This window comes from Octopus bimaculoides, chromosome 9 (genome assembly GCF_046866305.1).
Source record: "Octopus bimaculoides isolate indiv1 chromosome 9, ASM4686630v1, whole genome shotgun sequence".
Lineage (NCBI taxonomy): Eukaryota > Metazoa > Mollusca > Cephalopoda > Octopoda > Octopodidae > Octopus > Octopus bimaculoides.
The window spans coordinates 61,100,802-61,127,686 of NC_142936.1; the positions used below are offsets into that span (position 1 = coordinate 61,100,802).

A 26,885-nucleotide genomic window follows, 5' to 3' on the forward strand; every position below is an offset into this window, starting at 1 on the left:
GACTTTTGAGTTTTTTAAATTCCATTTCCTATGTTTCATAGGTTGCTGACCCCTGGGGTGGCTCTTACCTGATGGAATCGCTGACCAATGAGATCTATGAGTCTGCACTTAAATTGATCAACGAGGTAATGTATAATTATTGTTGTAATTATTATGTAAGATATTTGAATTCTCTTGTTTTTGTAAGTTTTACTAATGAATAATGGTAATTTTATTTGATATGCTACAAGTTTACATCACTGTCATCATCTTCATTGTAATCATTACCAACTTTGATAACAATAACTAAGCAATCAGTATCTTTTTATATTTTCAGATAGAAGATCTTGGTGGAATGGCTAAAGCTGTTGCTTCTGGCATGCCAAAACTAAAGATAGAAGAATGTGCTGCAAGAAGGCAGGCGAGAATAGATGGTGGAAATGGTAAGTGTATGGTTGCTTTGGTATGTTGACAAGAAAGAATATACTTTCCAAATACTGACCTCATTACTGATTAGGTTTCTTAGGTAATGATACCATCAACTATTTCAATTGAGTCAGCTATGTGTTTGAAAGAATTCATTTCACGAGTGGTGTTTGTATTCCTATCTACTTTACATCTGCTACATATGAAGTCTTCCTTCTCTGTCAGTCTGCTTGTAATTCCACTACATCTTTTGTGCACCCATTATTAACATAGGCTATGCAATATTGAATTCCTACCTACACCTTTACATATTGAGCATGGTAACTTCCAAGGTGGTAGTAAACTTTAGTATTCTTTCTTGTTGCTAAGACTTTTGTCTTTGAAATGTTTACTTTTAGACTTGTTAGTTCAAGGATCGATGATGATGGGAACTTTACCACTAACTCTTTGAATGATTCAATTCAGAGAACTAGGTTGTCAACATACAGGTATTCCAAAAGGCAGCCAATTTCAAACTTCTTTTATAGCCTGTGGAATTATAATTAACTCTTGGTGTGGTTGACATTAGGAAGGGCATCCAGCCATAGAAACCAAGCCAAATCAGAGTGGAAACTGTTTTAGTCAAACCATCTAACCCATGCCAACATGGAAAGTGGATGTTAAATGATGATGATGATGATGGGAAAGGGGTTACTTTTCATCTTTGTGTACTACTAATCAACATCTCTCCCACCTGACCTTCCTCCCTGATCCAAGTATATTACTGATCACCCCTCCACCATTCACTACTTTCAATCTTATACTCTTCCCAATCTCTAGTCATCATTTGCTCTCCTTTACTTTTCTTCCAGCTGCTATTTATCATTCGATCTTTCTTTCAACTCTTGTTCTTCATTCAGTATATTCACAATCCTATCTCATTTATAATCATCCCTCACTCTCTACATACACTTTTGCAACCTCTATTTAGCCACCCTTCATCATTCTTCTGACCCCAGGGTCCACTCTGACACCTCATCACCACCATCCTCATTTCTCTTTCCAGCTCTACAATGATCACTTCAACTAGTCTTGTATAATGTGATCAACCATGTATCTCTTCTACAGCAAGAAAATTGTTTTGGCCCTTTCTTTGATACTTTAACCTTTCATCACCTAATATAAAGCTGCACCCTTTCTCTACTGTAGTCCCACTCTGTACAGAGGGATCTTAGTCATGTGAATCTCATGGCAATCTCACTAATGCTGATGCCAAAAAAAAAAAAGCATTCACTGAAATGATTGGTATTAAGAAAGGCATCCAGCTATAGATATCGTATCAAAGCAGACATTGGAGAATGGCAAAGTCCTCCAACTTGTTGGATCCTATCACTGAACCTTGCACAAGTGTCTTCTACTCTAGCCCTGGGCCAACCAAATACTTGTGAGTGAATTTAGTAGAGAGAAACTGAAGGAAGGTTGTCATAAACGAGGGGGTACCCAAATGAAACCAGAGTTTTGCAATATTATTGTATTCACTTAGTCTACACATTTATCACATTTCAAAGTATTCTCCAGTTGAAGCAATGCATTGGTCCTGGCACATTTTCCACTATTCAAAGAAGTGCTGGAACTCTTGTGAAATGATACCTTTTAACTCCTCCGACGTATTTTTCTTCACCTCTTCACATCTGCAAATTCTGTAGTGTAAACTTTCATCATCATTGACGACCTTTAAAAAAAGGTCTGGGTCAACTTCCAAAAGTTCTTTCAGTTCATGAAACACATTTACTCATGACTGTTTTTGATCTTCCTTGAGCAAGTGAGGCACAGATTTTACTGCAACTCTTTTCATTCACAATTCTTTGCTTAAAATTCGTTGGCAGAAGTTCCAGGACACACCAGTCATATCAACAAGTTCATCAATTGTTCTGTGACAGTCTTCCAAGATCAGTTCAGGAATTTTCACTTGTTTGCATGGTCAGCGGTTGTCCTGAATGATATTGGTCTTCAAGTGACATGTGAGCATTCCTAAAGTGTGGAAACCACTTGTAAACTTGTGTTTTGCTCATGACAGCATCCTTGTTAGCTGTTTGCAGTATGACAGCAGTTTCAGTTGCCATTTTCCCCACAGAAAACAGAATTTCATGGAAGCACACTGTTCCTTGGTCAGCAGTTCCAAAAATCAATGAACAAGGGAGAAATACTGCAAAAGAATGATGCACCACATGGCAGTATGACCCCACTGAACGCTGCCAGTCGGTAGACTGGTGCCTGAGGGTTGCATCAAATGGCCTCTAGTGGCAGAAGCTTGAACTACAACAAGTTTGTTCCACAGAGAGCATTTCTGGTTACTTTTGGGTACCCCCTCGTATATATAGCCAAACTGAAAAAAAGCTGTTGTGGAGAGATAAGTGGGATCCAACAAGAATGACAATAAAATTATAAAAAGAATTGTAAAATACTAAAATTATAAACAAGATTAAAAATTTATATGCTTTAAACATTAAATATGATAAATGTAAATAAAAGTGAGTTTTTAAAAACAATTGTGCAATTTCACTGAAATAGATAGTTAATTCTGAGACACCATGTATATACATATATATATATATATATGTGTGTGTGTGTGTGTATGTGTGTGTGTGTGTATGTGTGTATGTGTGTACTCTTGTCAAGACATGGGATGGTTGTAAACAAATATCATCATCATACAAGTGAGGTTGCTCATTTCCAGTCTTCCATCAAAACTCATGTCTAACCAAGGGAAAATATTACCTTTCTTGGGAACAGGTGAGTGTTGGTGACAGGAAGGGTTGGTGACAAAAATCTGTTTCAACAAATTCCATCTGACCCATGCAAGCATGGAAAAGTGGGCATTAAATGATGATAATGATGATGATGTTCCACTCATTGGGCTGTGGATTAGCGTTGCAGGTTTACTCACTTAAATCAACCCTAATTGGTCAGGACACTTGATGTTCTTTAATACTTGGTCTTGTGTAGAGAGCTTTCCCTGGACACTATCCTGCCACAATCAGAATTTAAACAAAACATAGGGTATGTATGTGCACCTTATAATGTTTATATATATATATATATATATATATATATATATATATATATATATATGCATGTTTTTTATGTATGTATATTTGCATTGTAATTGTTTTCAGAGGTAATTGTTGGTGTGAATAAGTATCGACTGAAGGAAGAAGATATAGTTGATGTTTTAGCTATTGATAACACTAAAGTACGTGAATCACAAATTAATCGCTTGAAAATGGTTCGAGAAACACGAGACTCAGATTTGGTAAGTTTTATTCTTTTTCACTAAATATTCCATTAGACTTTGTTGTTGTTACTGTGTAGTTTATGCCTTGTATCTTGGGTTTATTTTAACTTTCATTATGTCAAAGTTAGGTTAATTTTGATTTTTATCTTGTCAGAGTTGATGAAATAAGAATTAAATTGATTATTGTTGATTCAGTTGGTAACAAAATTGTGTCCCTCTGAAAAATTATGATATATGTATCTTGATAGTAAGTTGTTGTTTAGACCCAAATGAACCTTGAGAGTAAGCAGACTTATGAATAAAACATTCTAGATGTGACCATCCTATCTTATTAAGAGTGTTTAGGATTATATTATCTAATGTAACCTTTCTTTATTTAAGAAGATAGGGTCTGATGTGAGTGAGGTTGAGTAACCACATAGTCCCTTGTTGTGTTGTGGTGGTGAATTGGTAGAAATGGTTGATTATTGGGTTAAGTACTCAATCATTGTTCAGTTTCTTCTGAGTTTGAATAGTAAATGATTTAAATAACACCAAAGTTAACTTTACCTTACCCACTCCATTCCAACTTTTGACATTGTGCTAAGAAATGAGGATTGTAAAAAAACAACAACGTAGTATGCAAATAATAAAAATAATAAAAATAAATGAATTAAAATAAGAAGAAAATATTATCATTTATTATGCCATTTCTTTATTTATTCACCTGAAAAATATGAACCCTCTTCAGATTTAAAATAAGCTAACAGTTTTGGGAAGAAACATTCCATATTTTTAGGGCTCCATGCTATGTTAAAAATACACATCATTAAATTTATTTTAGGGAAACTATTAGACTTTAATACGGTGGTGTGAAGCTTTTTCTTCTTTTCAAAATTAAAATCAAATTATTAATCTCTTGATTGAGGAATAACTCATTAAAACATGCAAAGCATTTTATATTGATCGCTTAAATATCAGACCACTCTTAACAAAACAAGCATAGAACAAGCTCCTCTCCTTGAAAATTTACTGCCATCTGCTGCTGCTGCTGCTAATGATGATGATGATCCTTTCTACTATAGGCACAAGGCTTGAAATTTTGTGGTAGGAGACCAGATGATTACATTGACCCCCCCCCCCCCCCAGTTCTCAACTGGTACTTATTTTATCAACCCCGAATGCATAAAAGCAAAGTTAATCTCAGCAGTATTTCAGCTTAAAATGTAAAGTTGTACAAAATATCACTAACCATTTTGTCTGACATGCTTAATGATTGTCAGCTCATCACCTTATAATAGTAATAATCCTTTCTACTAAAGGCAGAAGGCCTGAAATTTTGTGGGAGGGAACTATTTGGTTACATTGACCCTAGTGTTTCACTGATACTTAATTTATTGAGCCCCAAAAGGATGAAAATGCAGTCAATCTTGGCAGAATTTGAACTCAGACTGTAAAGACAGACGAAATGCTGCTAAACATTTTGCCTGGCATGCTAACGATTGTGCCAGTTTGCCGCCTTTATAATAATAATAATAATCATAATAACTATAATAATATTATTATAAATGATATAATGTTACTACCTTGTTTTTTATTCCTAGAAATACTCCCAATTCAGTATAATAGAATGTAATAATCTCACTTTCAGGCTGACAGGTGTCTTGAGGACATCACCAAATGTTGTAAGTCTGGTGATGGAAATTTACTTGGACTTTCTATTGATGCTGCTCGTGCACGTTGTACTGTTGGAGAAATAACAGATGCCATGGAAGAAGTAAGTTCACATTTAACATTGTTATTTCTATCTTTCTAGGAATTCTACTCCTGGAATCTTCTCTGCTGCTGCCAAATTTGATAAGATCATCTTTGAATTAGAGGTTTTATGAGATGTCTTTTACTTTATCTCATCTCTCCAATTCCTAGTGCAGAGACAGAGGAATCAGAATTGCACATGTCAGCTTAAAGTGAACTTGTGTCCTTTCTCTGTCTCCCCTATTCTTGCGTAATACATATCACCTGTATATGTTGTCTTAATATATATAACCAACAAATATATATATGGGCTACAACTATTGTTTTATACTTACCACTTACAAATATTGTCTTATATTTCTAACCTACAAATATTGTGTAATACATATAACCTGCAAATATTGTGTCAATCTATTGCAGATGTTTTTGAGCTAGATTGACACCGTAAGCAGGTGAACGTTCATGAGAGGAAGGGTGTCCTGCCATAGAAAATCTGCCTCAACAAAAAAGTGGATGTTAAAACAATGCTGATTTTACACACATGTGCACACACACATGTGCACACACTCATGTGCACACGCACACACACACACCCACCCACCATCAGCAGTGTCATCATCAACATTCAGTGTTCGTTTTCCATGTTGGCATGGGTTGGATGGCTATCTGTTTGTTTGTGTGTGTGTGTATGTATGTATGTATGTATGTACGTATATACGTATGTAGTGCCAGCGAAGAAACGGGCCTGGAAGGACTGGAAGAATGATGGTAGCAGAGAACACGATCAGGTAGCTTGGAGAGAGTCTAGAAGACAGATGTAACTAACGAGGGGAGAAATAGAAAGGAGGAAGTTTGTCAGTGTTCTGTGACGTAAGGACCAGAGGCTTGAAGTGTTTAAGATTGCAAGACAGTGTCAGAGAAAATCGTGATGTGGTAGGAAAGAAATGTTTTCACATGGATGATGGCTCACTTGCAGTCAGTTATTTTGCAAAGAAGGAGGCTTGGAAGCGCCACTATGAAAGGTTGCTAAATGTAGAGAATGCATGGAAAAAGGAGAGCTTGCCTAATGTGGACCTAACAGTGGGGCTGGCTATCCTAATTGACAGTAGCTTAGTAGATAAAGCAATTAAGGATATGAAGATAGAGAAACTCCATAAGATGTACCCAGGGTAAGCTATGGACACATAAGGGGTGCAGTAATATCAGAGGAAGGTTGACATCGTCATCATCATCATCGTTTAACGTCTGCTTTCCATGCTAGCATGGGTTGGACGATTTGACTGAGGACTGGTGAAACCGGATGGCAACACCAGGCTCCAATCTGATTTGGCAGAGTTTCTACAGCTGGATGCCCTTCCTAACGCCAACCACTCAGAGAGTGTAGTGGGTGCTTTTACGTGTCACCCGCACGAAGACCAGTCAGGCGGTACTGGCAACAGGGAAAACAATTTTTGTCTGGAAGGTGCACAGATACAAATAATATTAAGAATGTACAGAAAATAGGCTCTGCCAAATGCTAGTGGCGAAAACTAGAAGTAGTTGATAGCTTCCATTACCTAGGTGACCAAGTCAGTAGCAGGGGTGGATGCTCCAAGAGCGTAGCTACTAGAATAGGCTGGGTAAAATTCAGAGATCTCTCCAGCTGAGCATTCCTAATCTTGTGGGCTTGTAGGTGCTGCTGCCGTGTAAAAAGCACCTGTGGCAGTACTGCAAAAAAGCACCCATTACACTCCATAAAGTGGATGGCATTAAGAAGTGCATCCAGCCATAGAAACCATACCAAAACAGACATAGAGTCTTGGCAGATCTTCAGCTGGCAAGCTCCTATCAAACCGTCCAATACATGCCAGCATGGAAAACAGACAGTAAATGATGATGATGATGATGTCTATTCTACCCTGCTGTACTTATCAACAGTTTGGAGATCTTGCTTTCTTGACATCAGGCAGTATATGATAATCAGATATGAATTGCTATCATTTTTGTTATTTATGTCTAACAGTTGTTTTCATTCATTTTCCAGATTTAACCCTTTAGCATATAAACTGGCCATATCTGGTCAAAATATTCTACCTGTTTTATGTTCAAACTGGTCAGATCTGGCCTCTCATACCAACCCTACATTATCATTTTAAAAATTAACAGTTATTTCATCAAACTCATGAAATTACAATATAATGCATGATTAATCCAAAACAATGTGGATAAAAAAAGCATTACATTTGACAAAATAATGTGAGTGTTAAAGGATTTAGATAGTCAATTCTTTTTTATTGCTTAATCTGAAGATAAATTTTTTGTAAAACCTCCAAGGAGAAAGGAAGGATATTCTTAAACTGGTATATTTCACAGAGTTTCCATCTACACCAGATTCACAAAGGCTTGAATTAACCCAGTGTTATGAAAGAAGATATTTACCCAAGGTACTAAGAACTGGTATTGAACTGGAAAGCAAACTTCTTAACTATCTTGCCTTGCCTGTGAAGATGTTGAAATCTATTTTCATTCTAAAGAGATTTGTTTCTTTGTCAAAATATTTCTCTGATATTTTGTTATTGTGTTCCTCCTCTTTTACTGATAGGTATTTGGCCGCCATATTGCCTCTGATCGATTAGTCAGTGGTGCTTACAAGACAGAATATAGTGAAATGGATGAGATCAGGAATGTGATAAACAGAGTTAATGTAAGTTAAAACAATTTTCTATTTAAATGTTTTTATAAATTTAAGTCACAGAATCTATTTAGCTGTAAACATATCACAGCAAAAATTTATTTTGTTATCTCTAAAATTTTAAAATTCTGTTTCATACCCCAGAGGCAGTTTTATATTACATTTATGTTATGAACTATTTCAACTACTTGGAATATTTACTAAAAGTTGATGACAGTTTTGTTACCTAGGTAACCTTATCAGTATTGGAAGAGGATTTTGTAATATAGTAGCCAGAGTAAAGATGGCATGGAAAAAGTTTATAGAAATATTACTATTTCTGGCAGCTAAGCATTCATCTGTCCAAATGAAGGACACGTTATATGAGGGTTGTGCATGATGGGCATTATTGTGGTGTCTGTGTATGAAGACATGAGTATTGAATGTAGAGGATGTGTGTAGGCTGGAATGGAATTATGCAAGCATGATCCACTGGGTCTGTAATGTTAGTATGTTCTGACAATAGAAATTATTTGTAAAAAAGAAAAACTATGAAAACAAGGGAAGAAATGGTAGAGTTATATAACAGGATTTTGATCCTCTTTAAAGAGGTAACAAGAGGATTGAGAGAAGTGGTAGTATGCCATACTGCAGGCTAATCCAGACAATACCAAGATAGAAAGTTAGTATACATGGACAAACAGGGCACAGATGAGCTGAGGTAAAACAAATGGGCATCTGACAAATTTGCTGTGGTGTGCAGAGGACAAGACTGAGCTAGTGTGGATAGGTGTTGTATATGAAGTATGATAGATGGGTAGAGAGATAGCAAAGGATCCAAGTGGAAGGATTTGTAGGAAGATCTGGGAAGAAGTGGTGGAGGCTGATGTTCTCAGAATACTGGACTTCATGAAAGAGATTACAATGGACCTCAACAATGGCCAGATACTGTGTTAGAAAAGAACTATCCATCCAAGACAACATAGAGAAATGGATGTGAAATGATGACAGTGACTCTTCATTGAAAATGGTAGACAAAAATTTAAATCTAATTTTAGCATCAATATCTTGGTATTGTCTGGATTAGCCTGCAGTATGGCATGCTATCAGTTTTCTCAATCCTCTTGTTACCTCTTTAAAGAGGCTCAGAATCCTGTTATCTAACTCTACCATTTCTTCCCTTGTTTTCATAGTTTTTCTTTTTTACAAATAATTTCCATTGTCAGAACATTTTTATTCAGTTTGTGCCCTTTGTACATGAATAGCTGTCTTTTCTGTATCCATTAACTGATGTCATTAAAGCTAGGTACTTTATCATCTCACTTGTAGTCTGTTATTTTCATGATAGTTTTAAAGGAGTGCAGAATGTCTGAGTTTGGAGAAGATATGGATAAATACTTTATAGCATTTAATTTTTCAACCCCTTTGTTTTAAATTCTGCTGCAGTTACCTTTGTTTTATTTCCCTGGAAGTTGATAGAACAAACAGCAGTAATGTTGTGAAGTTGAGTTAAGTTGAGAAACAGATAACATTATGCTTATCACTATTTTTGAGAGTGGTTGGATATGTTTTATCTAGTTTTGAACATATTGCTACTTATCCAGATTTTACATAACTGAGGATATGAATAACTTGAATGAACAAGTCATTAATCGTTAAGAAAGTTGACATTACTTGAATGAAAAACTAAACTTAGTTTCTTATTCCCCCCCCCCCCCATCATCATCATCATCATCCATCTTCCATGCTGGCATGGGTTGAGCTTCTATTTTTGGAACAAACATTATAAATAAGATCCTGGCAAGCCAAGGCTACACACCAGTAGATTGCATTCCTAGTTCAACCTTGAAAACATAATCTCTTCCTGGACATGAAATTTGCAAGTTAAAAATAACAATTTTCTCTTTTTTTTTTTAACCATTTCTTCCTATTTGAAAGGAATATGAGGAGAAAGAAGGTCGTCGTCCCAGAATTCTTGTGGCTAAAGTTGGACAAGATGGACATGACAGGGGAGCTAAAGTTATTGCCACAGGATTGGCTGATATGGGCTTTGATGTTGATGTTGGACCTCTGTTTGCTGTATGTATCTTTAATTCTTTCTGATTTTTATTTCTTTTTGGTTTATCAATCTGGTTTGCTCTTAATGTCTTCCTAATCCCCCCACTCCTTTATAAGGTCAGTATTATTGTCTTCTTACCTATGTGTCCTAGTTATAAACATACATCACACACACATATATATATATATACATATATATATATAGTTAAAAAAAACAATAACAAAAAAACAAAAAAACAAAGTGAGGACGTGATATGGATAGTATTATTGGACGCTCAGGAAAGGAAAGAGAGAGTGTATGACGTTTCGGGCGTAGCCCTTCGTCGGAAAGATGGAAAGTTCGGAGAATGGAAGAACGGAGAAAGAGGAAAATGGTACCGATGCCCACGAGGTTGTTCTGGCTTGTTCTAATGGCTTGCCTAACTCTCCACTGCTACACACTTTATAAAGACGGTGTTATCTTTATAGTGCCCCAGCATGACCACTACTTTTGAGCTGAAACCAGTTAAAGAGATTAAAGAGATACATTATATATAATTGTTATATTATAATTGAAAGTAAATAATTCTCAGAATTTTAATTCTTACTGATGCGTTGCCCTGACGCTGACATACTACGACGAAATCTCCAAGATGCAGATAAGATAGAGATTTTTTATTTATTTACGGCCTCAAACATCTCATAATACCTTCGCGCTTTAGTTGCCCCCTATTATTTATCTTGTTTCTCTCCATGAAATTCAATTGAATTCAGTTGTTGTCTTAAATTCATGCTTATTCACTTTCTAAGCTTCCTAAATTCATGCTACGTTATATTCTAATCACCCAGAATTCATTGCTCTTTTAAAAATTACGATTTATGCATTGTTGTCTCTCAAATATTTAAAATCTACAATTAAGAGCCCTATCTACTCGCTGGCGGTAACCCGCCCTCCCACCCCCTCCACCGGAAGTTCATTCCTCTGTCATCCCACCCCCTCCACCGGAAGTTCATTCCTCTGTCATCCCACCCCCTCCACCGGAAGTTCATTCCTCTGTCATCCCACCCCCTCCACCGGAAGTTCATTCCTCTGTCATCCCACCCCCTCCACCGGAAGTTCATTCCTCTGTCATCCCACCCCCTCCACCGGAAGTTCATTCCTCTGTCATCCCACCCCCTCCACCGGAAGTTCATTCCTCTGTCATCCCACCCCCTCCACCGGAAGTTCATTCCTCTGTCATCCCACCCCCTCCACCGGAAGTTCATTCCTCTGTCATCCCACCCCCTCCACCGGAAGTTCATTCCTCTGTCATCCCTCCACCGGAAGTTCATTCCTCTGTCATCCCACCCCCTCCACCGGAAGTTCATTCCTCTGTCATCCCTCCACCGGAAGTTCATTCCTCTGTCATCCCTCCACCGGAAGTTCATTCCTCTGTCATCCCACCCCCTCCACCGGAAGTTCATTTCTTTGTCATCCCACCCCCTCCACCGGAAGTTCATTCCTCTGTCATCCCGCCCCCTCCACCGGAAGTTCATTCCTCTGTCATCCCACCCCCTCCACCGGAAGTTCATTTCTTTGTCATCCCACCCCCTCCACCGGAAGTTCATTCCTCTGTCATCCCGCCCCCTCCACCGGAAGTTCATTCCTCTGTCATCCTGTCAACCTCGGCTGTCTCCCGGAACCCATCTAGTGGCCTTGGCCATCCTCTCCCCTACCTTTGGGTAGCGCATTAAGGTTGAGAAATGTTTGCAGGTTGTAGGTACTGTTTTGCTTATGAATTCTTCCAATTGCAAGTTTTCTTCTCTTCTTTTCAGGTACACGACACTGCTTTTCCCCTTCCCAGGCTACAGGCCCACACCCCCAACACCCATACTGTTAGGATTGGCACTCTCAACGTCGGCACGCTGAAAGGTAGATCTGGTGAAATTGTTGAGATGCTTGAACGGAGATGCGTAGATATGTGCTGCATCCAGGAAGTAAGATGGAGAGGAGGTGCTGCAAGGTTCCTCACAGGCAAAGAACACAGGTACAAGATTTTCTGGGCAGGGAACACTGACGGGGTCGGGGGCGTAGGAATACTTCTAGCGGAGAAATGGGTGGATAAGGTAATCGAGGTCGTTAGAGTAAGTGACAGAGTACTTAAGATCAGACTAGTGCTTCATCATAGATTAGCTACTGTCATCTCAGCCTATGCACCTCAACCTGGGCTACCAGATGGTCTGAAAGACCAATTCTATGACACCCTCTTGCAAACTACCTCGTCGACGAGTGACAGGGACCTTCTCTTTGTGGCTGGAGACTTCAACGGTCATGTCGGACGTCGTGCTGGGGGCTTCCATGGCATACATGGAGGCTATGGCTTCGGTTCCCGCAACGAGGAGGGAACCAGACTGCTGGAGTTCTGTGATGCAACCAATCTTATGGTCTGCAATACCAACTTCAGGAAACCTGCCAGTCACCTAGTCACCTACCGCTCCGGCAGACACTCTAGCCAAATCGACTACATCCTCGCCAGAAATAGGGAAAGAGGGCGGCTTATAAATGCCAAAACCTACCCTGGCGAAGAATGTACCCCACAACATAGATTAGTAGTTAGCGACTTTGGGATCAAGGCAAAATGGGTGCCCAGAATTAGACAGGCTTGGAGAAGAAGGGTGTGGAAGCTTAAAGACCCTGCAAACGGACAGAGACTTAGAGACAAGTTACTTGAAGCATTTAACGAAATAGAAGGGGATATAGCATCATACAACGTGGAAGACAATTGGAGATTTCTGCGGGACAACCTGTTGAAAGCCACCGACCAGATTTGTGGGTGGTGTAAGGTCCCCTCCCAACCCAGAGTAACGTGGTGGTGGAACAAGGAGGTAGACAGGGCTATTAGACAAAAGAAACAGGCTTGGAAGGACTGGAAGAACGGTGGTAGCAGGGAATTGTACCAATGTGCCAGAAGGGAGGCTAGGCGACAGGTTTATTTAGCCAGAGGGGAAGCAGATAAGGAAAGATTTGCCAATGTTCTGCGCCGTGAGGACCAAAGACTCGAGGTATTTCGGGTTGCAAGACAGTGTAGGAGAGAGAATAGTGATGTTGTAGGAGAGAAATGTGTTCGCATGGATGATGGTACGCTTGCATTAAATGAGGATGCAAAGAAAGAGGTCTGGAGATGCCACTACGATAGATTGCTTAATAAAGAGAATGAATGGGAGAAAGAGAGCCTGCCTTATGTCGACCCAATAGAGGGACCAGCTATCCGAGTTGATAGTACCAGGGTAGATAAAGCAATTAAGAGTATGAAGACCGGGAAAGCCCCCGGCCCATCAGGAATCACTGCAGAGATGCTCAAAATATCTGGCAGTGTTGGCTATAGCCTAGTCACCCGTATTACGAACCAGGTGATACACGAAGGAGTCATACCCTATGACTGGTGTAGCAGCATCATAGTCAACTGCTACAAAGGTAAAGGGGACGCTTTAGATACAAATAATTACAGAGGCATCAAGCTGTTAGATCAGGTTATGAAAGTTACAGAGAGGGTCATAGCCCAACTAATTAGGGAGCGAATCAATTTAGATGAGATGCAGTTTGGGTTCGTGCCAGGTAAAAGCACTACTGATGCCTTATTTCTAGTGAGACAGTTGCAGGAGAAATACCTAGCTAAGGATAAACCTCTGTACCTGGCTTTCGTTGACATGGAGAAAGCCTTTGACAGGGTCCCCCGATCCCTTATCTGGTGGTCAATGAGGAAACTTGGGATAGAAGAATGGTTAGTGAGAGCTGTGCGAGCCATGTACAGAGATGCTGCCAGTAAGGTGAGGGTTGGAAATGAGTACAGCAATGAATTCCGGGTAGAGGTAGGGGTCCACCAAGGTTCCGTCCTCAGCCCCCTATTATTTACCATAGTCCTCCAGGCAATCACAGAGGAGTTCAAGACAGGTTGCCCCTGGGAGCTCCTCTATGCTGATGACCTTGCCCTAATTGCGGAGTCACTATCAGAACTAGAGGAGAAGTTTCAGGTGTGGAAGCAAGGTCTAGAATTGAAGGGCCTTAGAGTCAACCTAGCTAAAACCAAAATCCTAATAAGTAGGAAGGTAGATAAAACACAAACCCCTTCAGGTAGATGGCCCTGCTCAGTATGTAGAAAAGGAGTAGGTAGTAACTCTATAAGATGTACCCGGTGCAAGCTATGGACACATAAGAGGTGCAGCAACATCAAAGGCAGGTTAACTAGCAAGTTAGTTTTTGTTTGTGGCAGATGTTCAGGTGCAATAAAGACTGCAAACAAACAGGAAACAACTTCTATCTCATTCCAGGGTGAAAAACTAGAGGTAGTCGATAGCTTCCGCTATCTGGGCGACCAAGTTAGTAGTGGGGGTGGGTGCGCTGAAAGTGTAGCTGCTAGAATAAGAATAGCCTGGGCAAAGTTTAGAGAGCTCTTACCCCTGCTGGCGACAAAGGGACTCTCACTCAGAGTAAAAGGCAGACTGTATGACGCATGCGTACGAACAACCATGCTACATGGCAGTGAAACATGGGCTGTAACTGCTGAGGACATACGTAAGCTCGCAAGGAATGAAGCCAGTATGCTCCGTTGGATGTGTAATGTCAATGTGAATACCCGTCAGAATGTAAGTATCTTGAGAGAAAAGCTGAACATTAGAAGCATCAGTTGTGGCGTGCAAGAGAGACGATTGCGCTGGTATGGACATGTGGTGAGAATGGAGGAGGATAGCTGCGTGAAAAAGTGCCACACCCTAACAGTTGAGGGAACCCGTGGAAGAGGTAGGCCCAGGAAGACCTGGGCTGAGGTGGTGAGGCAAGACCTTCGTACATTGGGCCTCACCGAGGCGATGACTACGGACCGAGACCTTTGGAAATGGGCTGTGCGTGAGAAGACCCGGCAAGCCAAGTAAGATCGTTGCCAGTGCCCCTGGACTGGTTCTTGTGCGGGTGGCACATGAGATGCACCATTTTGAGCGTGGCCGTTGCCAGTACCGCCTGACTGGCTCCTGTAGGATTTTCGAGCGAGATCGTTGCCAGTGCCCCTGGACTGGCTTGTGCGGGTGGCACATAAAAGACACCATTTCGAGCGTGGCCGTTTTCGTGCGGGTGACACGTAAAAGCACCCACTACACTCTCTGAGTGGTTGGCGTTAGGAAGGGCATCCAGCTGTAGAAACTCTGCCAAATCAGACTGGAGCCTGGTGTTGCCATCCGGTTTCACCAGTCCTCAGTCAAATCGTCCAACCCATGCTAGCATGGAAAGCGGACGTTAAACGATGATGATGATGATGATGATGTATTCACCTTTTGAAAATAGTTACATTATATTACTAAATCTATCTTACAGTAAATTAGCTGTCTCAAGATTTATTTAATATTTAGTGAAACAAACCAATAAATAAATAATTGGTTATAACAATACCTTATCCCTGGCTTTAGATGGCTAAAGATACTGTATAGACAGTCAGTTAGTCATTATATCTTCATTGTCTTCTGTTCTCTTTCAACAGACACCGAGAGAAGCTGCACAGCAAGCTATTGATGCTGACGTCCATATAGTTGGAGTTAGTTCCCTTGCAGCTGGTCACAAAACTTTGATTCCACAACTCATTAAAGAATTGAAAAATTTACAAAGACCGTAAGTATTAATACATTTAATGTAACACACTATATAGTGTATTGCAGTTTACAAGAATATACCATAGTGTACCGTTGTATACCATAGTATATTTCTGTATAACATAGCTTTTGACAGAGTTCCCCCTCTCTGTTATCAGGTGGTCTCTAAGGAATTGAGGAGTAGAGGAGTAGTTTGTTAGAGCAGTACAAGCCATGTACAGTGATGCTGTCAGTAAGATGAGAGTTGGCCATAAATACAGTGATGAATTCAGCGTACAAGTAGGGGTTCACCAGGCTCTTAGTTCAGTGTTATTTATCATAGTCTTCCAGACCATAACAGAGGAATTCAAAACTGGATGCCCATTAGAACTGCTATATGCTGATAACCTGAAGCTGAATTGGAGAAGAAGTTCTAGGTTTGGAAGCAAAACCTGGAATCAAAGGGCCTTAAAGTTAACTTAGCAACACCAAAGTTGTTGTTAGCAAGAAAGCTGATAAGACTCTCTTTCTATCGGATAAACGGCCCTGCTCAGTTTGTAGGAAAGGAATGGGAAGTAATTCCATTTGCTGCACTGAGTGTAAGCTGTAGACGCACAAGAGGCGCAATGGAATCACAGGTACATTAACAGATAAGGTCGCCTTTGTGTGTGGCAGATGTGCAGGAACAATAAGCACTAAGAGCATGCGGAACTTAGACTCTCTCAAATGCCCAGGAGACTCTCTTGAGGTAGTACATAGTTTATGCTACTTAGGTGACCAAATTAGTAATGGTGGTGGATGCTCTGAAAGTGTTGTAACAAAAATAGGATAGAGGAAATTCAGGGAACTACTACCTCTGTTGGCAATAGAAGGACTCTCTCTCTCAGTGTGAAAGGTAGACTATATGATGCTTGTGTATGAATGACTATACTCCATGGTAGTGAGGCCTGGGCTCTGAATGCAGAGGATGTGTAGACTAGAGAGGAGCGAAGGTTGTATGCTCTGCAGGATGTGCAACATCAGTGTGCATGTACAACAAAAAAATTTTCTTTATTATAAATTATTAAGTTACAGAGAGAGAGACAAAGAATTTTACATATATAAATCACTTCCTACAAAATTTATTGTAAATAATGAACACTTTAAAGTATATATAGTAAAACTCTCATTCGGTAAAATGAAGTAGAAATATAAACATCTTTTAAATTTTATTTTCATTCTCTAATTTTGGAGTTTTTCTCATTAAGAATTGTTTGTAAATATTTGCTTTATTCAGATATCTTTATATGGTTCCTTAAAATTAGTTTGTATTGTTATTACGAGGAGTGAAATATCTGTTTATGTTTGTCAACAATCAATCGATTTTATACATTTCTTTGTTGTCAGAGATATAATTGTTGTTGCTGGAGGTGTGATTCCCCCACAGGATTATAAAGAGCTGATGGACTGTGGGTGTGCTGCAATATTTGGCCCAGGTACAGTTACCTTTTATTAACTATATTTAGTATTCTGAAACAAAATTGCAGCAAGCTGGCAGAATTGTTAGTGCACTGGGCGAAATGCTTTGTGGAGTTTCATCTATATTTATGTTCTGAGTTCAGATTCTGCCAGTAATGTTTTTGCCTTTCAGCCTTTCGAGGTTGATAAAGTAAGTACCAGTTGAGCATTGGGGTCGATGTAATCAGCTTATGCTGTCACCCAAAATTGATGGCCTTTTACCAAAATTTGAAATGAATATTCTGAAGCAAAATGCTTTTTAAGATGAAATAATAATTATTGGTTGTTGGAAATGTTCTGAAGAAAATATGATTTTCTTAATTCTGTCAAGGCTTCAGTTTTTGTATCATCAAATAGCTACTGCGATGATAAGAATTCTGATAATAGTAAAAGTATTAATCTTAATTCTTAAAACTAAGTTTCCATTGATAGATTCCATAACTTTCAGCTACCAGTTTTTAATGGTAGGATTTAATATGCAAACTCTTTTAGTTATTTTATCCATTAGCTTTCAGGGCTGTTGTATTTAGTGACATAACAGGAAAAATACCCCAGGAGAATTCGGTGTAAAAATTACAAATATTATAGAGTCTCACATATGTAATATGAAACACTTTGATTGACAGAAGTGCCAATTGTGAAAGGAACCTGTGGAAAAGGTAGACCCAAGAAGATGTGGGACGAAGTGGTGAAATGTGACCTTTAGATGTTGAGTCTTACTGAGATGATGACAAGTGACCGGGACTTCTGGCAAATTGCTGTGCTTGAGCAGACGTGACAAGCTTAGTGTGAAATCATGGTCATGGCCTAGTGCTGGTGTGAATGACACCTGTGCCAGTGACGTGTAATTGGCACCTGTGATGGTGACACTTGAAAGGCTCCCAGTACACTCTGTGGAGTGGTTGGCATTATGAAGTGGATCCAGATGTAGAAATCAAGCCAAATTAGATTGGCGCCTAGTGCAGCTCTCGAGCTTACCATCTCTGGTCAAACCGTCTAACTCATGCCAGCATGGAAAGTGGATGATGATGATGATGATGATGAATTAATGAATAGAACTGTCGGAGATTTTGAAAAAAAGTTAAAACGCAAGGGAGGTAACTCTGCAAACTGATATGTTTGGAAAATTTAAACAAATACAGATGAGAATTGATGTTGTTTTGAAAGCTAACTGCTAAAAGTAACTGACATGTTTTGTTATTGTTAGACCTTTTCAGTGAAACTAAGAGTAAGCTATCTATCTGCCGATCTGTATGGGTAGGGCATAATTTGTTGAGGCAAATTTTCTTCCATCATATACCCTTCTTGTCACTAGTCATTACCTGTTTCCAAATGAGTTGATGTTTTCCCCATTATCAAACATATTTTCATGTAATATTCATAACAAAGGATACTGCTTTGATAGTGATGTAATATCAAGGAAAGGAGACAATAACACACACACATATATCATCATCATCATTCAATATCTGTTTTCCATGGTGTATGTGTGTGTATATATATATTTAAACGACAGACTTGTTTCAGTTTCCATGTTCCAGATCCACTCACAAAGCCTTGATTGGTCAGAGACTATAGTAAACGCTTGCCCAAGGTTCTATATAGTGGACTGAACTGGAAAGTTGGTTGGTTGGCTAGTTGATCAGTTTATTGTTAGATAGGTAGAGAGAGAAAGAGAGAAAAGCAGATGGAATGAGGTGGCTCTGACAATATGGCTGACTAGAGTATTGTATATCCAAATGTTGTTTTGATGTATATGTGGATGAAATAATAGTCAAAGCATAATGTAGGCAAGACTGTGTACGAGTATGCTCACTGGCTGTGAACTTAGGATGATGTTCTTAGTACATGCTCATGTGTTCAAATCTTATTCCAGTCATCTGGTAAACACTTGAGTTGGACACTTAGCTCTGCTAGTTGATGTTTTTCTTACTGTTAAAGGAAGTTTTACTTCTATTTCATATTAAGATGTAGGCATGGCTCTGTGGTTAAGAAGTTTCCCAAACATGTGGTTTCAGGTTCAGTCCCACTGTGAGGCACTTTGAGCAAGTGTCTTCTACTACAGCTCTCTACTGACCAAAACCTTGTGACTGGATTTAGTGGATGGAAACTGAAAGAAGCTTGTTTGTGTATGTGTGTGTGTGTTGACATTATGTGATAATTGTAAAAAAGTATCACTCTCAAAAAAGTGGTGTTTTTTTCTTTCAATTTTGCATGAAAGCACGTTTGCCCATGGGGTAATATCACCTTACTTGGAAACAATTTTGGCTTGGCAACAGGAAGGAACATCAAACAATAAAAACATCTACTGCGACAAATTCCATCTGACTCGTGTAAGCGTGGGAAAGTGGACATTAAGATGAGGATAAGGGCATCCAACTGCAAAAACAAATGCTTAGATATTTTCCTTTCTATTGGGAACACAACAAAATGAAGTCGTAAAAATTTAGAGATTACTGTTAATTGCTGCTACAGAAAATATAATTTTAGAGATTTCTGAAGTGTATACTTGTTACCAATGATTTCATTGTTTTGTTTGTCTTTTAGGAACTAGAATAACTGATGCTGCTCTGAATCTCTTGGATTGTCTTGAAAATTAGGTGCCATCTTATCAGAAAGGTGTCGGGGCAGAATAAATATTACTCTTTAGTTGTCATGTTTCTGTTGTGAACACTGTGTCCTTTACTCAATATATGACATATACATGTAATATATGACATAACTCTAATATATGGCATATATTGATGAAGTTCTGATGCAATTTGAGTAATTATTTTTCTTGTTTTAGTGTGTTCTTCCACTAACAATCAATTTGAGGAAATATATTGTATGATGTAAAGAAATATTCCTCTACAAGAAGACTGACTTCAGTATATAAATGATTTTAATTTTCAATGAAATGGAATTTGCTATTGTTGTCAATCACAAATTTTAATACTCTTCTCAAAATCATTTCTAAATACACATCTTTTATACATACTTATAAAAGTACATTTACTGTTCTCTATACCATAAAAAAACTAACTTCAAAAATAAACCTCCTTAAGAAATTAAAAAATGTTAACTTCTAAATATGTAGTCTATTTTATTTAAGATTATTGATTTCATTTTGCATTCATATTTGGGTATCTATTATAATATATGCATATACATACCTTATTCAGGTGTACCTAAAGGATTTATAGGTGCCTAGACCCTAGACCACTTGTAACTGAATAACATCTCTTAGTATTATACAGTCCCAGTAATTACCTTATAAGTGGTTCTACATTGCATATGTAAGTTGAGATTTTCACAATTTTGTCAGAATGGGTATAATTATTATTTTTAACTTTAGTGCAGACAGTGTATTGGCAGAATTGTGAGAACATCAGAAAAATACCTTGTGGCATTTGTTCCATCACTTTACATTCTGAGTTCAAATTTGTTTTTAATTCCTCTGGAGTTGATAAGATAGAATAGCAGTCAAGTGTTGGAGAGATACAATCAGCTAATCCTATTGGATTTGTGTCTAAATCAGAAACTATTTATTTTAGTTTCTGTGAAAGCTTAGAATTCAACAATCTTGTGGAAAGTTCTGAAGTGTTGACAGAGGCAATTTATTTTGATTTTGCTTTGAATATATCCATTTTGCTGAAATTCCCTGAAAATTTACATAAATTATTTTTTTCATAATAAAACAAAATATTGCAAAATGTAATTCTCCAAATTGTTTTTATTTATTGAGAGACAAAATTTGTAAAATTATCATATTGGCATGACCATGGTCAAATTACTGAAACAAGTACAAGAATTGGCCTTCGTGCCGGTGGCACATAAAAGCACCCACTACACTCTCGGAGTAGTTGGCGTTAGGAAGGGCATCCAGCTGTAGAAACTCTGCCAAATCAGATTGGAGCCTGGTGTAGCCACCTGGTTCACCAGTCCTCAGTCAAATCGTCCAACCCATGCTAGCATGAAAAGCAGACGTTGTTTGAACTGAGAAGGTAAAGGATGGCTTTGAAATTTTTGCTCATGCTGTACTAGTGAGAAACAACAGAGTTAGAATCTATGATGATAATGTTGACGATGATGATGATAATAATGCTGTTACGTCAATGGCATTTAGTAGTCAGACAGTATATTAACCATTGTCAAGTAATGGTAGTACTACAACCTTGCTCCTGGTGAGTGTCATACAATAAGAATTATGTTCCGGAAAAACCAGTTTCGATTCTGAGTTTGGGTTGAATTATTTTCCTTCTGTTGCTAACGTCTGTTTCTCATATTCTTTAAAATACTGGGCTAACACTTTGTTTTTTATTATCTTTTTTTTTAAAGATTTGAATAAACAACTGAACAAGAATGAGTAAAATATCTTCGCCATACACTTGGGGTAGTGGCGGGATCGAAACCAATTTCTTTCAGGTTGGCAGACTGCTGTTTTATAAAGTTGGCCTGGTATAACTCTGTAACGGAGATTAGGCGAAAAGAGGAAAAAAAAGTTCACCTTTTCTTAACCGCCGCAGAAAGAAGCATGGCAAAAGAAAGCAGAAGGGAGTCTGCTGTATGTAGAAACTGTTTCTTGCTCCCACCGCCGGCCCTAACTGGTGACACTTCTCGCAGAAAAAGAAGGACCCTTACACACAACTGACGTTACTTTCGGTCCCCTATCCCACCCGCTATCTTATCGCATAACATCACAGACTCATGGATAAGAGACCCGAGAATTAAAGATTGGTATATGACTTTAATAAAATATACCATGGACAACTAATAATACAGGGTGTTTATAAAGTCTGCGCGCAATTTAAAATACTTAAAGCTTTGTGTGTATATTTAATAGAATGAATCTTGTGGTGTGTGCGTACGAGTAGATGTAATCGCCTTACCTCGGTTTTCCTTTCCTCGACTGCGAGTCTGTCTTGCGGTATCCAATCCTTGAAGCTTGCCCCGACCCAAAGAACACCAGGAATAGCAGCTGCTTCTCCCAAACCTACACCGTCACTGGACACATCTTGTCCTGTCCGCGACCCCGTTCGAAAAGGGCACGAATCCCGATCGAGGCTCCCTATGCTCTTTTTCCTCTTCCGGTCAACTCGCCCTTCCGGTCAACCTCCCCAGACACTGACGTCATACCACACGCCACCCTGATCTTAAAGATCACTTTGACCCCTACTCCAATTCGAAGTCCGCCATCCAACCGGGCGGGCGCCTTACACGTCGAGGTCTTCTCAAGCCAGGTGGCTCGTTTCCATCGCGCTCTTCATCCGACGAAGTGGTTATCCTGCACAGGTCCAGCACGTGACGCGGCATTCCATCCACGGATACATTGTTTCTGGAATTGACCACTGTCACTGTTCCCCTGCCCCATTGTGATGTGCAGCGTGCCTTCGGCGGCTTGACCCAAACTTCCTCCCCTACTTTCACGCCGGCGGGTCCCTTCTCTTCCTCGCAGAACTCCGGCGTCTTACTGGGATGCCTCCATCCATATTTGAACACCGCTCTGTGCGGCACAGACTCTTCCGCTTGTCCGGATCGGGGAGACATGTTGTACCAGTAGACCGCTTCCAGGGGCGAAATGTGCCCCCTTTCAGCCATGGCCTTGATCGTCCGATGGTGCCTCTCAACGATTCCGTTGCCGCTCGGCCTATACGCCACTCTAAATAATCGTCGCACCTTGTATATTTAATAGAATGAATCTGTAAAAAAGCTAAGAAAGCTCGATGCGTCTAATTTTTTGTTGTCTTCGGAAAATTTATTTATTATTTGTTTTAAATATTAGCTTTTTTCCATTTCTTGAAACTTCAAAATGACTAATTTGGCAGAATTGCTGTTGACCCATGGCTTCACTAGAAGAAAAAGTCGTTGTCCAAAGGTTTACAACTCATTTCTATAAAGAAGCACCACACAAAATTCCATATCCAAGTGGATGAAAAACTTTAAAAAGTGGTTCTGTCAATAAGCCACGGCCTAATAGACCATGTATAAATGAAGAAACTGGCATCCATAGAATAAGCCTTTGGGGGAAGTTCAAGAAAAACATTAAGACGGGCATCTTTAGAGCTGAGGATTCCAAAATCAAATGTCCGTAAGATTCTGCGGACAAAACTATACAACAGTATAGTGAAACTTTACACCCCTCCCGGTAAAAGGTGGTAGTAGTTGTTGTTGGCACTCCGTCGCTTACGACATCGAGGGTTCCAGTTGATCCGATCAACGGAACAGCCTGCTCGTGAAATTAACGTGCAAGTGGCTGAGCACTCCACAGACACGTGTACCCTTAACGCAGTTCTCGGGGATATTCAGCGTGACACAGTGTGACAAGGCTGACCCTTTGAATTACAGGCACAACAGAAACAGGAAGTAAGAGTGAGAGAAAGTTGTGGTGAAAGAGTACAGCAGGGTTCGCCACCATCTCCTGCCGGAACCTCGTGGGGCTTTAGGTGTTTTCGCTCAATAAACACCCACAACGCCCGGTCTGCCCTAATCAGTGGGCCATTGTGCCTCCACTGGAGGTAGTAGATAACTATTATAAATAGATCAGTAACCGGTCGACACGAGTATGTGTAGACTGTTGATAGTAGTGTCTGTGCTGATATAGTAATTATACTGAGGGGACATTATAACGATCCAACCTTTTGAGGATAATAACAGTACCAGATAAAAACATTCTATCAACGACTTCGGAATATAACAGTATCTGTCAGAGCGACAACCGTCGTCAAAGGACAGATACAACAGCGGCAAAGGACAACTTTACAACAGTAGCGACGAGGAAAAACGAATTTACGCGGAGTGAAAAAAAAAAACAACAAAAAACGAAAACATTCACACGGAGAGTTTGAACTAATTCACGTGGAAAATTAAATGCATCGACAAAAAAGAAACGAAAATCGTAAAATATGGAAGACTTGCTAGCTGGTATAGTGGAATTGCAAAAACAGCAACAACAACAACTCAAGGAACAACGAGAACAGCAACAAGTATTGCAGCAGCAAATGTTACACCTAATGAAGTTGGTAACTAATCCGGAGAATACATTTTCACCTGACCATGTGCGAATTCAGATATAAAAAAAGCGTCCGACATAAATTTCGCTGACACAGTTGATATTTTGTGCAAAATGTTTAGTGAAAAGAGCTCATTGTTTAATACTAGATGGAAATATTTAAACAGAAAAGAGCGAAGATGAAGACTTCACTACTTATACAGGCAGAATCAACAATGAAAGTGAGAGATTTAGGCTGGTTATGCTTACTCCAGGTTCTTTCAAATGTTTGACAGATAGAAGAGATGTAGAAATCCAAAGGAAAATTCTATAAAAATTCTGTCAAAATCTATCAATGGAAATGAACCAGGATTTGACATTGCGGAAACTGTCGGAAGAGTGTGACAGGATATTAAAATTAAGGCATAACACGGAAGAAATTCAACGGAGTGTTTCCACATAAGACCAGTGCATAAAAAGTCGGAAGACAAAGTGTTGCAACAAAAACGGAAACAATATGGCGATGTAGACCCATGTGGTGGGAAGCACCTGAAAAGAGATTGTCCGTATAAAAAAGCAAAGTGTTTTCACTGCAGGTTTACAGGACATATAAAATCGCACTGCAAAACTAGAATGATAGGAAAATGGAACAAACAAGGAAAAATAAATAGTTTGTCAGCAGGAAAAGTGACTACAACAAATGGAAAATTCGTGAATGTGAGAATTGAAAACATTAGTATCAGAATGCAATTAGACAACGAAAGTGATATCACAAACATAAATGAGAAAACATGGGAACAAATTGGTTAAACCAAAATTATGTAATTCAAACAAAATAGCGTATATTTTACGGGCGAACGTGTTTTTAATATAATGTTCAAAGGTCAATCCAAAAAAGTGAATGTTTGTGTTGAAAAAACTCCATGAATTTATTTGGCATCAAATATATGGAGAAATATAATTTATGGGATATACCCATAAGCGCTTTGTACAATAGCGTAAATGGAGCAGTGAAACGATCGAACGAGGTCGATGTACTGAAACAAAAAAAAGTGATGTGGAACATTGTGCATGAACTACCAGTAACTTTGGAAGAAATAAAAAGAAATGCGAGAAATGACAAATTTATTAATGAGACAAACAGAAAACTGTGGTCGACAAAACCCAAATGCGTCAGAAAGAAGTTCACCAGCAGAATTAATGTATTCCAGAAAGGTGAAGTCAGTATTCGATAAACTGTTAGCAGTGAAGAAAAAATATGTGCTACTAAAGACATGTCAAAATTCTTTAGAATTGGTGATAAGGTATATGTAAGAATGTACAAAAATGGCAAGCAATACTGGAAAGAAGGAGAAATTGTAAAATACATAGGAAGAATGATGTATGGTGTAAGAAGCAGAAATGGAATGGAAAGGAGACATAGAAATCAGCTAAAGGAAAGAGTCATAGAAAAGGAACCAACAAGAATAGAATTACCGATGGATTGGCTATATGACACTTTTCAGGTTCCAGCACCATTACAAGAAGTCGAAACCACACGTACAAGGAAAAGGGAGAACACTGACTTCCTAAAGGTAGACCCTAAGAAGAAAAATATTGAGTATATATATATATATATATATATATATATATATATATATATATATATATATATATATATAAAGGAGGAGGTAGGGTGAATAAAAGAAATTGATTGTTAATAAAAAAAATGAAAAGGGAGGACGTTGTATAGTGAAACTGTACACCCCTCCCGGTAAAAAGTGGTAGTAACCAGACATTATAAATAGACTAGTAGCCTATCAACACGAGAAGGTCGAAAAAGTCAAGAGTACGTGTAGACTGTGTTGATAGTCGTGTTTGAGCTGATATAGTAATTATACTATGATACTGAGGGGACGTTATAATGATCCAACCTTTTGAGGATAATATTACTTTACGACTGGGGGTCGTACAGTGCCAGATAGAAACATTCTATCAACAACTTCGGAATATAACAATATCTGTCAGGGCGACAACCGTCGTCAAAAGACAGATACAACAGCGGCAAAAGACCGCTTTATAACTCGTACAAAATTCAAATGCATCGAATGTTGTTAGAAGGGGATTATCATGCACGGCTAACTTTCTGCCACCAGTTCAATGAAAAGATTAATATCAAAAATTCATTTCTGAGTAATTTAATGTTTTGCAATGAAGCAACATTCCACATTAGTGGCAAGTTCAGCAGGCATAGCTGCCGTATTTGAGAGACTGAAGAGCCACAGGAATCTGTTGAACAAGAAAGAGATTCTCCTAAAGTTAATATCTGGTGTGCTTTGGGAGAAAATCGAATCATTGGGCCATTCTTTTTTGAAGGGCTTGTTGTTAATGGTTACCACTATTTAAAGATGCAGTAAAATTACTTTATTCCTTCGTTTGACCAGTTAGACCTGAAAGAGGATACAGTGCTTCAACAGAGTGGTGCACCTGTCACTTTGCCCTGTAAGTTAGGCAGTTTCTAAATGAAAAATTCTCTAAAAGATGGGTCGAAAGAAGTAGACCGTTAACTTGGTCTTCCATGGTCACCAGATTTGACTCTATTGAATTTCCTTCTATGGGAACATGTGAAAAGTAATGTTTATTGAACTGAACCTCGATCTTTCGAAGACATGCAAGCTAGGATAATTGACGTGATTGATGGTATTACTGAAAACCAGCTGCAAAGTGTTTTCTGAGAACTACAG

General features: G+C 38.9%; 1 protein-coding gene across 1 annotated transcript in view; it reads left to right on the forward strand.

The window, feature by feature from the left end:
- Positions 1–20,887, forward strand: part of LOC106881069 (methylmalonyl-CoA mutase, mitochondrial) — a 40,015-nt gene extending 19,128 nt beyond the window's left edge. Inside the window, exons 11-19 of the mRNA XM_089357596.1 lie at positions 42–125; positions 317–422; positions 3,561–3,697; positions 5,310–5,435; positions 7,995–8,096; positions 10,002–10,142; positions 15,608–15,735; positions 17,082–17,170; positions 19,740–20,887. Coding sequence (XP_089213722.1) covers positions 42–125; positions 317–422; positions 3,561–3,697; positions 5,310–5,435; positions 7,995–8,096; positions 10,002–10,142; positions 15,608–15,735; positions 17,082–17,170; positions 19,740–19,792 — 966 coding nt within the window. The 3' untranslated portion in view covers positions 19,793–20,887. The remainder of the gene's footprint in view (positions 1–41; positions 126–316; positions 423–3,560; positions 3,698–5,309; positions 5,436–7,994; positions 8,097–10,001; positions 10,143–15,607; positions 15,736–17,081; positions 17,171–19,739) is intronic.
- Positions 20,888–26,885: the final 5,998 nt, after the last annotated feature.